At 40.8% G+C, this 16710-nt stretch overlaps 1 protein-coding gene across 1 annotated transcript in view; it reads left to right on the top strand.

Annotated features, from left to right (window-relative positions):
- MUC5AC (mucin 5AC, oligomeric mucus/gel-forming) overlaps positions 1-15524 on the top strand; it is a gene marked incomplete at its 3' end in the record, with an annotated part of 113041 nt that extends 97517 nt beyond the window's left edge. Inside the window, exons 42-53 of the mRNA XM_030201245.1 lie at positions 169-273; positions 2965-3005; positions 6967-7095; positions 7213-7311; positions 8334-8462; positions 8609-8707; positions 9725-9853; positions 10002-10100; positions 13039-13167; positions 14658-14712; positions 14808-14916; positions 15251-15524. Coding sequence (XP_030057105.1) covers positions 169-273; positions 2965-3005; positions 6967-7095; positions 7213-7311; positions 8334-8462; positions 8609-8707; positions 9725-9853; positions 10002-10100; positions 13039-13167; positions 14658-14712; positions 14808-14916; positions 15251-15524 — 1397 coding nt within the window. The remainder of the gene's footprint in view (positions 1-168; positions 274-2964; positions 3006-6966; positions 7096-7212; positions 7312-8333; positions 8463-8608; positions 8708-9724; positions 9854-10001; positions 10101-13038; positions 13168-14657; positions 14713-14807; positions 14917-15250) is intronic.
- Between the last annotated feature and the right edge of the window lie 1186 nt (positions 15525-16710).

Raw genomic sequence — 16710 nt, 5'->3', positions numbered from 1 at the left:
AATAGAGGTTTAAGTGATTTGCTAAAGATCATGGTGGGATTTGAGCCTGGCTTCCCAGGTTCTTAGCCCACTGCTCTCATTAGGCTACTCCACCACCCTGTGTTGTCTTTTACTCCTTTGTATAATGATCCTGTTACCATTTTCTTATCCTTATTCTATATTATACAGAATGCAACATCAGCCATTGCCCACCTGATGTAAAGACCTGTGAACAAGGATTCGAGAAAACTTCCATCATTTCTGAAGGAGACTGCTGTCCTAGTTACCACTGCAGTAAGTCCTGGGTTGTATTTGAGGGTTGCTGGATTATCAATGAATGAAAGAGATTTGTGCAGCAAGGCATGCAGTACAGCAGTATCTTGATCGAATACCAATATTGATATTACTGTACACAGACAAAATAGCAATAAGTTTGTGAAGATTTTCTGTATCAATGCCCATTTAAATGGTGTAGCAGTCCATTGGGATCGACTGATTACCACTTTGATCTTTATAAGTTAAGCGGTATATTATGGGGCTCGTTTTCGAAAGAGAAAAACATCTAAAAAGTGGTATAAAGCAGCATTTGGACGTGTTTTTTTTTTCACAAAAATGTCTAAATCAGTATTTTTGAAAACTATTTTTCAGATGTTTTTCTATACTGTTCATTTGCAGTGTGTCCAAATCTCAAGGGGGTGTGTCAAGGGCATGTTTTTCCTGAAGATAGGTTTTTGCTGCAAAAGCATGTGAAAGATTTGAAACTCTTACGTATGTGTGTACTTTCCCTCCTCTGACCTAAACATGCCTCGAGAAAAAAAATGTAAAGGAGAGCAATGTTTTATGTGTACAAACCACTTTGAAAATTGCATATATTATTCAAGATCTCTATATACTGCAATTTAAGCTATAATGAAACTTCATATACCAAAATACATTAGAACAAGAGGACACCTGCAAAACATTTGTGGAGGCCCCAGCAGTCACCTATTACCCAACTCAACCCAGGAACTCTATCCCAACTTTTTCTGCCAAAGTCAGCCTGTTTTCTTTCACCCCTTCCCCACTTGCTTTCTCTCTCTTCCTTTTTCCTCCAAGGAAGTCTCTCTCTCTCTCTCCCTCTTCCCCCCCATTCCTTTTCCCTCCCAAATCCCACTCTCTCACTTCCCTCCCCACACTACACCAAGGCAATATCATTCCTCCTTTCCCTCCCCTAAAGAGAATCTCTCCCTCCCTCCCTTCCTTCCCTCAAGGGACTCTCTCTCTCTCTCCCCTTCTCCCACAGTACTGCCTCTCTCAGCCCTCCCCACCATGACTCCTGCAACTGTTGTCACTTACCTGCTGCCCCCAGCACTCCAATTTCTAGTACCTTTCCCATGTGTGTGTCCCTTGTTGGAGGGGTGCACATGGGCACTAACACACACTTATGCACCCATCCCAAAAGTGACAGACAGACTCCATTTTGGCCCCCAATCATATCACATATATAGATAAATGTAAGTGAGTTAGGAAAGGATCTCAGTACACATGAAGTGGTGTGTTACCAAATCATAATAGTTGGTACCATATGTGCATACAAGGATGATGAGTGAAGTATGTTCAAGAAATCAAATATGAAACATGTGGAAGACATAGGCATGAGGTGACGATACTCTTTTGCTTAACTTTATTGCAATGAAAATATAGAAATACATTAATAATCCCATGATGGATCTATATTGCTTGTGTTTTTATAATATGGAACATACCTAATGGTTGTCTAGTATCATGACTATATGGATAATAGGAATATAACAGGGTGCACAACATATATTTATGGGATAGGACTTGTGCTTGTGGTACCCTCATGACAGGTTCCACTGTATATCTTTGTTGGACCCGTTTCTTTTCAATTTTAACACTCTTTTTTCATATTAATTTTCTTTGATTTTCTATAAATAGTGCAGTTCATTTTCAAACATATTATCTTCGATATTTTATGAACAGCACAACATAGTTCATGATTTCCTTTTTCTTCTTAAAACAATAATCCAACTTCATCTAATAAGTTATACTACTTAGCTTTTTGATTAATTTGCAGCAGCGATGTTTCTCCCAAACCAAACCTCAACCAACATGGCCAGGTTTCGAAAATCTTCTTCAGGGAAGAGGCATGCTGAGGAGAAGAATAAATTAGCTTTACAATTATACATACACTATTCCCCATTCTTTCAAAATAATCTGTTATGCTATGATCATACCATCACTGAAGTCGCTCCAGCAAACAGAGAAAAAAATGGCTGCGGCGTACTACGCCGATATAATCATTTAAATAAGCTACAGCTGATTGTAAGCTCGAGATCCCATAGGACAACGTATCTCATACCCCCACCAATCAGATGAGAGACCACCAATCTACCTCTAAATTCAATCCTTGAGGTTGCAATGTGTGTAATTTAAATATCCATCTCTGCTCCTTAAGATTTAATAACGAGCCAACATTGAAAAGAAACGGGTTGATCAATGAAGAAGTGATTGTCACTACTATAAAATTGGGGGTTTCCACAGATGGTGGAGTTGATGAAATACTCTGATGATCCCCGTCCAAGGAAGTTGTGCAATCATTACAAAAGAAGTTTTGCTGTTACGGATATGATGCACAAATTTAGGAAATTTAAGAGTGTTTGGGATAGATTTTGGACTCTTAATTAGGTTGATCCCCACACTATAAGTTAAAGGTCTTTTGAAATTGACTGTATATCTTTGTTCATATGTATGTATCATAAGATCATATATGTCCTCACTTGGACTATGATTACTCATAAATACTGCATCTGAACATAAACTGTTATAAATTTCCCTGTTTTAGGGTATTATATAATCACCAAAATGGTCACAACAATAATACCATGCATATATAATAAGAGAGTAGCAGAGAAATATGAAGTTTCCGCATTGTTCTACATTGGAAGAATTTCCTCTTTTACATTCATATTTTTTTCTCAACAGAACCAACTGATGTTTGTGTATACCAGCACACAGTTTATCAGGTATTTATTTTATTTTATTTATTTATGCATTCTTGTATCCCACTGTTATCCAAAAACAAATTTCGGTTCAAAGTGGCTTTCAATTTACATTATTAGGTGAGAATTATAATAGTATGTCCATTATTACATGAAAAGTACATTGATAGTCTATATATTTGTCTATAGAATTTTCGGAGAGGTAGCCTGTTTTTGTATGTAGAATTTTTGGAAAGGTAGTTTTGAGGAGGTAGGACGATGATTTATGTAGTCATCTGAAGGGTATTGATGAGGTGATTTGTAGAGGTGGGATGTTGATTTATGTAGTCATCTGAAGGTATTGATGAGGTGTTTTGTAGAGGTGGGATGTTGATAGGGATGGGACATTGATATAGGTATGATGATGGTTTGTGTGGTTGTCTGAAGAGTTTTGATGAGGTAGATTTGTAGGGGTGTGACAAGACATTAGTATCTTATGTAGTTAGCTATAGAATTTTTTGAAGAGGTAGGTTTTCCTTCCTATCCTGAATAGAAGATAGTTTGTGATGCTTCTTGTGGCTTTTGGTATTGAGTTCCACCATTTGGAGCCCGGATAGCTAAATCCTGCTGTGTAGATGGTTTTATAGATTATGTTTCTGCAGTTGGGTAGGTAAAGAAGTAGGTAGCCTCTGGTTTCTGGTGCATACACAATAGTACACAGAGACAGTATATACACAGTAGTACATAAACAGAGATCAAAATCAGTTTCCTATTCTACTGCTAGAAGCTTTCTTTACCGTATTCCTTCTACCTACCCAGAACCCCTTCCTCACCTCCTGCCATTGCCAAGTACAAGAAAATATGCTGCATTGCCATGATCAATAATGGTGCTTTTCAGCAGTCTACTCCTGGTAACCAGAATTTATTTCTTAGTGCTGATGATAGTAGAAAGTAACATAGTAAACAATGGCAGAAAAAAGAATTGTCCATTCAGTTTACCCAACAAAGATAGAAGGAATGTACACCCTAGAGAGAAAAACACCTTATATCTTCCAGCTCTCAAGGACTGATTTTCAGGATGTCCCTAATGAATATGCATGAGATAGATTTGCATGCGATAGTGTCACTATGGGGATCTAGGTACAGAGCAAAGACAGATCCAGAAGTTATCTGGTTAGTGCAATACTGAGGAAGGAAGTTGTCCATGTGGGCTACCGTTAAGGTGTTATTTTACTGTTAACCCCACTTATCAGTAACTGGGTCTCATTGCATAAAATGGGAAAATAACATGTCTTAATGGTAGTCCACATTGATAATTCCCCCCCCCCCCCCCCCCCCCTTAGTGTGAAGAGTTTCAGCCTCTTGTAACCAGTGCTGATATTTTGATGTAATAATGCCTCATTCCACCAATGCCTAAGAGCCAACCTCATCAGTGATGTCACAATGGTTTGACTGCCCCATACTTGACTCACCTTTATTACATACAACAGTGATTTCAATTTCTAGAGATATTTCTTTTTTTCTTTAATTAAGGAGGGAAATTATCAATATAAGCTACCATTAAGACATGTTATTTTATTGTTGACCCAGGTTATTAGCAATTAGGTCTCATTGCATAAAATGGCACAGGAGTTTAGTGGTAAAATAACACATCTTAGTGGTAGCCCACGTTGATAACTACACCCTTGAGTCTGCTAACTGCATTTATCTCTGGGTAAAGTGTGCAAACAGGTTGTCCTAGCTTTATTCAGTTACCTATCTGGATAGAGATTTGAATACCCAGATAGCGGCACTGTCACCTCTGAATATGAATATTCAACACTGATTAGTATCCAGATATCAAAACTGAATAGCTGGGTTTTTTATAGTCACAACGACCAGTATTTAAAAAAGCATACTGATTGCCAAAGGTAAATATCAGCTTGTTATAAATTGCACCAGCATGTACAACATAAAAGTAGACTCAGAATACATTGCACCTATTTTTGATGTGATATGCGTATTGATATTCTTAGTCATGAGGTGTATGTATAATATAAAATACAAGCTTATGAGCTTGTATACATACAAAGTGACTTCTGCGTCAGAGCAGGTGTAACTTGTCCATAGGTAGTTTCAAATAGATGGTTTTATAAAGGCAGAGAGGTGATAGTTATTTTTCAAATTTTATAAGCAATTTCCCCAAATATCACTCATCTGGCATGGTGTACATGCAAGGAAAAGCCAGCACAAGCCAACTAACCATAGGAAAGGGCCAAACCATATCACACCATATCATTTACAGCATTGGTTCCCAAACCTGGTCCTGGAGGCCCCCCAGCCAGTCAGGTTTTCATAATATTCACAAAGAGTATTCATGAGATAGATTGCATGCAGTGGAGGATGTCTGTGTGCTGGAGAATGTCCAAAAGAATCACCCATTGTACAAATTGACACATCCAAATTATGAACGGCATAAGACAAGGGCCATCAATGGCTATATTGCAGAATTTGTCGAAAATCACCATACACACCTTCATGCAGAGCAGAGGGGCAGTGGACTCTAAACAACGGAACCTAGGGTCAAATCCCACTGTAACTCTTTTTTACTGTGATTGTCAGCTCTCTAGGAACAGGAAAACAGCTACTGTATTAGACAGTATACCACTTCATTAGCATTCAGGCTTTCAGGTATCTCCTATATTTACAGTGGATATTTTCTTGTTTCCGAAGCACTCACAATTAAAAAAAAAAAGTACAGTAACAGTGCGAATTAAACCTGGGTTTACAGTCAATTGCACTAACCATGAGGCTACTTCTAAGACCTGCTTGCTGCTGTGTTTAGACTGTCCATGTTACCTGATGTTGTCAAAGAGCCTGATATCCCTTTCTGGCTTCACTTTCAGGGGAGTGGGAGAAGCTCAGCAACCACTGGAGGATTAAGGAGGTGCCATGCCTTAATCCCTCCTGTAGCCAGCTGCTCATTCAGAGCACCCTTTTTGTAACTTACTCATGCAGGGCCGGTGCTAGACATGAGGGGGGCTAGGGCAGATGCTAGGGAGGGGGCACCCAAAATTTGCTTCCAGATTGTCCCTCTTTCAACTTCAGGCAGTTTTGGAGCCTCCAGTCACATGGGAGCCCAGAGCAATTGCCCTGTTTGCCAACTCCTAATGCCAGCCCTATAGTCTTGACTGAAGTAGGTCTACAAAGAGACATCCTTCTTTTTAGACTTGGACATTTCTTCCATTTTGAAAATCTCTGTTGGACGTCCTGATTTTGGGTCCTCCTAATCTGGCCCAAAACATGCCCACAACACATCCCCTTGAAATATGGGCATACTGCAGTGACGAACCTTCTTTTTTTTTTTACTTTTGAGAATTGGGATTTGGACAGTTTTGGCAGATGGATCTCTTTTTGGCCATTTTGAGGTGTCCATTTGCTTCAAAAATGAGTGCCATGATCTCTCACACAAACAACATAAAACAAAAACTCCAACTCAGTTATAACAAACAAAAATAAAATCACAGCACCATCTCCCACTGTCACCCCCTCCCCCAATTCTCTCCTTCACTCAAATGCCTACATAAACAGAGAAGCCTTAAGATGTTTCCTAAAACATAGTAAGGAGATTCTCCCTCAACTCTAGAGGTAGGGAATTCCAAAACAAAGCATCTGCTATAAAAAAAGATAGAAGCTCTGTAACTAATTAGTCTCACCATATGAAAGGAAGTAACAGATAATAATTGATTCTCTGCTGACCACAGAGAACCAAGCAGTTAGTAAGTCATGATGACTAGCAGTCTTGTTCCGTGAAGAAATTTTTTGATGACATAACAAAGCAGGTCTACCACTGTACAATGGCTTAGATTGTTTCTGCTACATACATATCGTGCTGCCTCTATATTTCCTCTGCACTTTTTCTGAACTACCCTATGCCTGTATCTATATGAGCCTGTGTATCAAGATCACCCAACTCAACACAAAGCAATGTTTCAACAGTGATCATTCTTTTTTTGATTTCCGACAGCCTGGAACATCCATTCCTGTAACAAAAGGAAGCTGCGAAGAGTGTGAATGTACTTTAGAAATAGATCCAAAAACCAAATTACACCATGTGGATTGTCAACCCATTAGCTGTAACACCAAATGTCAACCAGTGAGTTTCTCCTTGAGCTTTTCTTTACAAATTTCTCATTATGCAAAACACAAAGCCAGATGAATATTATTACAGTGCAGACAACACAACACGTTTTTTTTTATTGTTTATCCACAGGGTTTTGAATATACTAAAAAAGCTGACCAGTGCTGTGGAGAATGTGTCCAGGTGGCTTGTATAGTGAAAATGGAGAATGAGAACGATAAAGTGCTCCAGGTACTCTATGGCCTATAATTCTCATACAATGAAGAAACATTCTAATAAGTTAAGAAACAAAAAGATACATCAAAACAGCACATCTAGACATGAACCTACTAAGTTAAAAGAGTTTCTAAACATAACGGTGGCACTGATCCTGTGTATATAGTGCTGTAACAGGAATCTAGCAACTCACATAATTAAGTTGTAGAATCTGTTGGCAAAGGATGTGGTCAAGGTGACCTAATACAGCAGAGTTCAAAAGAAGTTTAGATTTGAGAAAAGCAATTGCTTATTCCTTGAAATGAGCTATGAAAAGCTAGATTGCTTTCTGGGATATTCTGGGTACTTGCGAATCAGACTGGCCACTTTAGGAGGCAGGATTTTGGGTTTAATGGATAAAGGTCCAAATCAGCATTGCTTTTCTTATGTTCTTAAATGCGGGTGCACCATATATTTTGTGTCACCTCACGTCAATTTGGGTTACCTGAAATTGTAAGGAACAGAGGTTGGTGGTCATGTTAGGTTCAGAATATGGTAACCTTTTTTTGATAAATATTTTGGAAAGCTTATCATGTCCTCATGTCATCTCCACTTTGACTTTGCTAACCTGGTGGTAATTGGACAGCATTTGGCGAAGGCCAATTACCGCTGGGCACACCTACACCACGCCCCCATGCTAGACAATAGGAAAATATTTTCTGGTGCAGAAAACACCGCGTGGCAAGCACAAAACTACCACAAGGTGCCTGGGTGCGCCCTGCAGTAGTGCTGTTTTGCTGCATGGTACCCCCACAGCAGACCTACCTCTGCTTTGTAAAAGGGCCCCTAAATTATTCACACATTTCTATTTGTGAGGTGAATTAAAAAAAAAAAAAGGTAAGGCAGAGTTTTGGTCTAAGTACTCATCTGATTGGCAGCAAAGTGGAAACATTGACTAGAAAACCCACCTTCAGGTTTCAGGAATGAAATTATGTGGACAATGTTTTCTATGTTTTATCACAGAAAATATATAATGCTTTATTTTTCATTAATTTCAGCCTGAAGAAATCTGGTACTTACCTGGAGATAACTGTACTTATTATACATGTGAATACACCAAGGGACAGTTTATGACAAAAACTGTGACAAGCAAATGCCCAGTCTCTAGCCAACAGGACTGCCACATTGTACGTTCTTTATAATATCCATTTACTATACTGGAATGAATGTTGTAATGGTGGAGGGTAGTAGACATGGAGCTCAAACGAAGAAGTGTCCTTTGTTGGAACCTGAGCAGACCAGTGACACTGTCTTACTCATTCCTTTATCACAGGGTTTTGAGTACATAAAGGTAGCTGGCGAGTGCTGTGGCAAATGTGAACAGGTGGCATGTATCATGCAGACGACAGACAATACCACACAAGAGCTCCAGGTACCTCCATATTAATGGCTACTGGGAATGTAGTCACTGCCATTCTGTGTGTTTATGCAGTATGGAATATATGAGAAAACTGCTTTGGCCTAATAGACAGAGGATAGATGCTTTTACCCCCCCCCCCCCCCCTCACCCTTGCAGAGAAAGGTCTAAGTCAGGTGAAGGCAACCTTTACACACAGAAGGCCACATGAATATCAGTACTACCCCTAGCGGGCCACAACATTATGCAATGTCAAAACCAGAAATGCCCAGAGCTCCATAGACCTTCTGTGATAAATAAATAAATAAATAAATATGTAACTAAAAATGATGGAAACAAATTGCTAGAATGGCTCTTCTGAAAATATTTGCAAAATAGAGTATTTAAAATCACCACAACTCTGGTTAATGATGTTTTCTGTGTATACTTCCCATGGTCTCGGGGGCCACATAAAATTCAATGGCAGGCTGCATGTTGCCCACCCCTGGTCTAAGTGGTTCATAGACAGTGATAGCCAAGGGATTAATATTCAAAGTTTAGGCGGCAGGAAGATCCACACCAAGTCTGTTTTCTGCAAAGGGTGCTCTGCATGAAAAGACTTTTACAGAATACTGGCTTACTGAAGATCTTGCGAGCGAGCCTAGCTTTGGGTACCATTTACTGAATCTACCCCATAGTGTGCCATGGTGGCCACCCCAGATTTCAGTAACACTATCTGGTTATGTACTGCTGAAAATCCAGGGGGGATCTGGTCAGCACAATTTAATCAGACAAGAGTTTCTTCTGCTGGTTAAATCATTTCAAATATTGGGCCCTTAGATTGTAAGCCCTTAGGAGATAAAAAGATGCCTACATTACCTGAAAGCAATTTGACTTGAAAAACATGTGCTAATCTAAAATCCCTCTATGTTATCCCTTGTATAATAAACAAAATCCAGTAGTGTCTGCAATGTAAATTGTTAATTTTGGGTCTGGCAGATGCATTTACATATGTCATATATACCTTTATTTTCTCTCATTTCTTAATTTCAGCCTGGAGAAGTCTGGTATCCACCTAATAATAAGTGTGTTGCCTATGAATGTGAGAAAGTTGAAGATCAGCTTGTTCTTACCACCCTGAAAAGAGCATGTCCAGATGATGACGAGAAGACCTGCAAACCTGTATGTTTCTCAGTAGCAACTTATCATGATTAGATGAATGGTGAACCTGAGGACAAGTGTACAATGTTAGAAGGGCATGTGTCAGTTCTGAAACCTGAACAAGCCTACCTCTTTTTAATATATCTTATATATTTGTTTTCAACCACAGGGCTATGTGCTTATGCTGGAACCTGGGGAGTGCTGCAGCCATTGTGTCCAGGTGGCTTGTGCAATGCAGATAAAGGACAACACCACTCAAGTTATTCAGGTCTTTCCACCACTTCTTTTCAGCTCTAGTTTGAGTTAATTAGGATGGGTTTGGGGCAGTCAATGAGCCAAATCCACTGGTGAACCGATACTCAAAGCAATTATACATTTGAGTGCAAAATTTGCTTTACCATATAAGAGTCAATATTCAGCCTGGTTTAAGCAGACATTAGAAACTCCTGCCCATTTAAATCTGGCACAATCCAGGCAGCGCTGATACAGTCCGGGGACACAGGGCAGACTCAGAACACATGCGGGTACAGGTGATATTCAGTGCTGGTATCTGCATGCCTAGCTGGGCAGATAGGGCACATAAAAAGCAGTCCTCTCTTTGTCTGGTTAGATATGCAGGTGCTGGTGCTGCATCTTCTGGGCCCACCATTTCCTGGAGAGGGCCTGGCATTGAATGTCCAGGTTTAATTTAGCTTGTGGTAGTCAGCATTTAAAGAAATATTGACCACTACAGATTGAATATTGACCTGAGAAGTTTTAGTTATATAGATAGTATTGAGTCATTTAAATCACTAAGAGGCCCTTTTACTAAGGCACCTAGGTGCCTATCCACCTTATAATTGAAAGAGAAAAACGCCTAGATTTCGACCCAAATCGGGAGATGGACGTTTATCTCACAAAAACGAATAAATCGGTATAATGGAAAGCCGATTTTGGACGTTTTCAACTGCACTCCATCGCGGAAGCGTACAAAGTTGATGGGGGCGTGTCGGAGGCATGGCGAAGGTGGAACTGGGGCGTGGTTATCGGCCGAGGAGAGATGGACACCTTTCGCCGATAATGGAAAAAAAGTATGCGTTTGTAGCTAGAATTTAGGGCACTTTTCCTGGACCCTGTTTTTTCCACGAATAAGGCCCCAAAAAGTGACCTAAATAACCAGATTACCCCCAGAGGGAATCGGGGATGACCTCCCCTGACTCCCCCAGTGGTCACTAACCCCCTCCCACCGCAAAAAATGATGTTTCACAACTTTTTATTTTCACCCTCAAATGTCATACCCACCTCCCTGGCAGCAGTATGCAGGTCCCTGGAGCAGTTGTTAGGGGGTGCAGTGGACTTCAGGCAGGTGGACCCAGGCCCACCCCCCCTACCTGTTACAATTGTGCTGCTTAATGCTTAGTCGTCCAACCCCCCCAAACCCACTGTACCCACATGTAGGTGCCCCCCCTTCACCCCTTAGGGCTATAGTAATGGTGTAGACTTGTGGGCAGTGGGTTTTGAGGGGGATTTGGGGGGCTCAACACACAAGGGAAGGATGCTATGCACCTGGGAGCTCTTTTACCTTTTTTTTTGTTTTTGTAAAAGTGCCCCCTAGGGTGCCCGGTTGGTGTCCTGGCATGTGAGGGGGACCAGTGCACTACGAATCCTGGCCCCTCCCACGAACAAATGCCTTGGATTTATTCGTTTTTGAGCTGGGCGCTTTCATTTTCCATTATCACTGAAAAACAAAAACGCCCAGCTCACAAATTGTCGAATAAAACATGGACGTCTATTTTTTTTCGAAAATACGGTTCGGTCCGCCCCTTCACGGACCCGTTCTCGGAGATAAACGCCCATGGAGATAGATGTTTTCGTTCAATTATGCCCCTCCACGCGTGTCCATCATGCATCAAATTGGAGCTACTGCCCAGCTACCTCATACCCTAGTGGTAATTCCATTTTTGACGCACATCCAAAACACACGGTAGAAAATATTTTCTATTTTCTACTGCGAGACGCTTACCCGGCAGCAATCAGCAGTTTACGCGCGCTGATGATTACCACCCAGATAGCACGTGAGATCTTACCAATAACTCAATGGGTGGTGGTAAGGTCTCAGGCCTAAAATGGACACGCGCTGGTTTTAATTTTGCTGCACATCCATTTTCAGCCACAAAAAAGGCCTTTTTTCCAGGCGCGCTGAAAAATGGACTTGCATGCGTCCAAAACACGCACCTACACCAGCACAGGCCATTTTTGGCGCACCTTAGTAAAAGGACTCCTAAATGGCCCAATGCTATTTGCATAAGTGTGGGCCGGGTTCATGGGAGCCAACTTTTCAAAATTATTGGGGGTGCTAAGCTCAATGGAAATAATCCCTCCCTGGACACATGCAAGGAATTTTTCCAATATTGGGGGTGCTTAAGCACCCACAGCACCCACAGAGTCGGCTCCAATGGCCGGGTTAGGGATGGGCTGGAGGTGTCCTTAAAATGATCCATTTAGCAGCAGTAATTAATCACTAAATAGATAAATGTATCCACTTAGGCTGCTGAATTTGTTGCATAACAACTGAATGCAGTTTTCCTGCTTCTATATAACTTTGCAATGGACATTAATGACAGTACCAACTGTTCATGCTGAGATGCCTTTTGGGGGGTTAGCAATTTAAATGGCCTGGGTACAGCTTCTTTATGGGTAATCTGGGCCTGCTCATGGCTTATTTTAGAGCCCAGCTAATATGTTTCCTGAACGCAGTCACCTAGTGCTCCCTTTGTGCAGTACCTAAGCCTCCCCCTTCCTCCATCCACCAGTGGCTCTGACTGCTTCCTTGAGCACCACCAGTCCCAACCAGCCTGCAAAGCAGGATACCTGACCTGGAAATCTACCAAACTGCAGGATGCACACCACTAGCACTGATCAACCAGACCAACTTTTTACCATTCTTCAACATCTTGTTGGACTATATATATACTTGTCATTACCAATCACTGTTCAAGGTTAATTTATGAATGTATGTCCTACCTTTATAAAGTAAAACCCAGGTTCAATGTGGATCACAAGCCACATCATACTTTAGAGTAATAAGCTAGAAAAGATAGAATATAAATTGAAAATATGAGTTAGGATTAGTCAGCTTCTTACTAAATAATGATATCCATTTGTCCAATGGAAATTAAGCATGGATTTGTAAGGACTTTCATTAAATGTTTAATTCTTAATTTCAGCCTGGACAGACCTGGAGCCCACCTGGGGATAAGTGTGTCTACTATGAATGTAATAAATTCAAGGATCAATTTGTTGTTCTCACCTGGAAGACAGCATGTCCAGCCTTTAAGCCTGAAGACTGTATACCAGTATGTTCCTTTTAACATATATTTTGAATTTCATTTTTCATTCTATTAAACAGTTGCATTGGTGAAGGGTTTCAGATAATTTGGAGTCATTTCATCTTTAATCCAGGGCTGAGGTTTTTACCCTTGGCTGAGGCTTTTACCCTACCCTTATATCATACAGTCTTTTGATTAGAAAACCATGTGATCCACACTCATCCTCATCCCTTGAGTCTCCATTAAGAGTGAATTTTCACTTGACATTTTAGGCCTTGGGGAATATTACTGTAAAATCCACATTGGCTAGAGGAATATTGGTTTTTTATTAGTTCCATTCTGGATCTTTTCTCACGTGGCCTTCATCATTTATAGAAAAATAGAGAGCACATTGGGCTGCGTTTCTGGGCTCACTTAAGCTACCAAATACATTGAGCCAATGCAACATCATTTAAATTTAAGTGACTGGACTAGCAGCAGTGCACTAGATGGGAAACATTGTTATGAATGAGGTGCCCATTTGTTTCTCAAAGTCAAATCTTTGCATTTCTAAATGAGTCTGTGCTCATCTGCCCTTTCCAGAGATGTGTGGACAGCACCCCTCATTTTCTGCATAGTTCGATGATTCACTGCAAAGAAGAAAGATGGGAACAGCACCAGTTATTGCCCTCTTAGGAATATCCCCCCACCCCCCACAATATTTAAAACCAATCTCCGTGTTTCGGTGCACAGCGCCTGCATCAGGTCAGGGGTCAAAAGTGTTCTGACATCTAATGGTTTCAATATGCAGCAGCAAAGCTTAATCCCTTGCACATCCCAAAATCATCACTCCGTGCATAAGAAACCAGGACAGTCCCTTAATACTTTGATCAATGAAACAATGATTTTGTTTTCTGGACTTTATTTTGTACTTTAGACCCTCTTTGTGTTGGTTTGTTTTCAGGAATGGCTCTTAACCAGTTATCCGTCAGTGTTCAGCAGGAGATAGCTGGTTATCTCCTGCTGAATATTGTCAGCTAGTGCTTAGTGGATAGCCAGTTATATTGCGCAATATAATTGGCTACCTGCTGGTATTCAGCACATCACCGGCTAAGTTTGGCGGGTCAAATGAGGCTGCCGAAATCGCTGGAATATCTTTGGCTGTTTAAACTTAACCGACCAGCGCTGAATATTGGCTTGACCAGTTAAATTTAAACCACCCAAAACACACCCGTACATTCAATGTCGGTCACCGGAAACAGCCCAGCATTGAATATCCGGCTTAGCACCGACTGCGAGAGGCAGCCCGGCTACCTCCTGCGGTCTGAATGTCGGCCCCACTGTGTTTCATAATATGCAATGTTGTCCTGCCATGACTGTGCTATATCACATGATATTGGTCCACATCAAGTTTGGCTTCTCCATCTCCAGCACACCTGCTTTGTGGATTCCTGCTAGTGCATGCAGAAAACATTACAGTGCCTTGCATAACACAGCTTGTCAATTCTTACCTATGCCATGTTTTTCATACTGCACAGGGTACAATTCGGAAGACAGAGGATGGATGCTGCCAGACTTGTGAGCCCATACCAAGTGAGTAATGCTACTGTGGCATATACATTGCTATGTATTTCATGCTTATATTATATTTCAATCTAATTTCTAATTTGTGCTTTTTTTCCTAATAGCTTCTTGCAAACTTTATAAGAAATCTACTGTCATCAAATCCGGCACATGCCAATCTTCTGAACCAGTGGAGTTAGCTTTCTGTGAAGGTTCCTGCGGTACATCCTCTGTGTAAGTGATCACTCTCCTGATTGTCTTTGTGGCTTTATTTCATATATTCATTGGGTGAAGTAATAGGCAACAGACAATAGGGCTGATGTTCTAAGTAGCCTGGTAATATAAGATATTTTTCTTGTGATACTGGGCCATTGGCATATTGTGAAAATCACATTTGCAGTGTTTTCTGGGGCAAAAGGTTATGTGAAATCATGGACTTTGCACACAGGTGCACACACACACACAAACAGCAACTTGCTAAGCTAGCAATAAACAATTTTGAGAAAAGAGGCAATAATTGTGATCACTGTTGTCTAAAGTTTCTTTTCATTGGTGTTATGCTGAACAGATATTCAGCAGAGGCGAATATAATGGAGCACACATGTAGCTGCTGCCAGGAGGTCCAGACCAGCAAGAAAGAGGTGAAGCTGAATTGCCTTGATGGAACCAGTAAGAGTTACTCATATATCTACGTGAACAAGTGTGGCTGTGCAGGTACTGAATGCGGCCAGGAAAGCCAAACCAGCCAATCACAGCAGCAGCAGCAGGAGGAACAGCAGCAGCAGCAGCAGCAGCAGCAGCAGCAGCAGGAACAGCAGCAGCAACAGCAGCAGCAGCAGCAGGAGGAACAGCAGCAGCAGGAACAGCAGCAGCAGGAACAACAGCAGCAGCAGCAGGAGCAGCAGCAGCAGCAGCAGCAGGAAGAGCAACAGCAGCAGCAGGAAGAGCAGCAGCAACAGCAGCAGCAGCAGCAGCAGGAAGAGCAGCAGCAGGAAGAGCAGCAGCAACAGCAGCAGCAGGAAGAGCAACAGCAGCAGCAGCAGCAGCAGCAAGAAGAGCAGCAACAACAGCAGCAGCAGGAACAGCAGCAGGAGCAGCAGCAGCAGCAGCAGCAACAACAACAACAACAATAATTGCAACAATAACACAGACACAGTAACAAAATACTACCTAAACAGTCTGCAACTACTGGGACTGAAAGGCTCTGGCTATGTAGAAAATATCTTTTTACATTTTCCATTCTGTACTTTTGTTCTTTCCTAGATGTGGCTTAGGGAGGGAATTACAGAATTAGATAGAACTTTCAACAAATGTCTTCTGAAAAACTGTGTCAGCTGCTTCTTTGTGTATTTGGAAAGAGGAGCTGGTTACAGCATGAGAAATTTTAACTAATATTTACTGAACTATAGGTCATTGTGACTGATTCTGTGGGCTTTAAGTCACATCATCTTTGATCATTGAGCACCCATAAGGAACCGTGATTTATACCCACCTACCCACATATACATGCAAATAAATATAATATTTTAGTCATCATGAACTCCATCATTAAAGAACAGGTCATTTCATTTTTCAAATGGAGAACAATTCCATTGAAAATCCCAATCTAAATAGCAGCCTCTATGACATCAGATATAATGTATTTCATGGGGTTTCTGCAACCATCACAGTGAACACAAATGATATAGACATTTGCTGATTAATCACAAACTGTAATTCCATTTTCTGCTAATCTTTTTTTTCCAGCATTAAAGCGAATATAAAATGTATATACTATACCTTCTCAATATTGCAAAGTACTTGTCTTCTGGGTGTAAGTGAAGTGATGACAGTCCATGGAGTGCTGCTGCAAATACTGTGTTTATAAGTAATAGGCAATGTAATGAGATGTCAAACTGTTTACACAGTAAATCCATTATAGGAAGAAGAGTGATATGAAGGATTTTTGTGAATAACATAAATAAAGTTAATATAAAGTCTTATCTAGGAAACCAAATTGTTCTATATTTTTGGTACAGGATATTGCTA

Source organism: Microcaecilia unicolor, chromosome 4, assembly GCF_901765095.1.
Source record: "Microcaecilia unicolor chromosome 4, aMicUni1.1, whole genome shotgun sequence".
Taxonomy (NCBI): Eukaryota; Metazoa; Chordata; class Amphibia; order Gymnophiona; family Siphonopidae; genus Microcaecilia; species Microcaecilia unicolor.
Note: the sequence above shows the minus strand (reverse complement) of the source record. Positions and strands in the feature narration are given on the sequence as shown.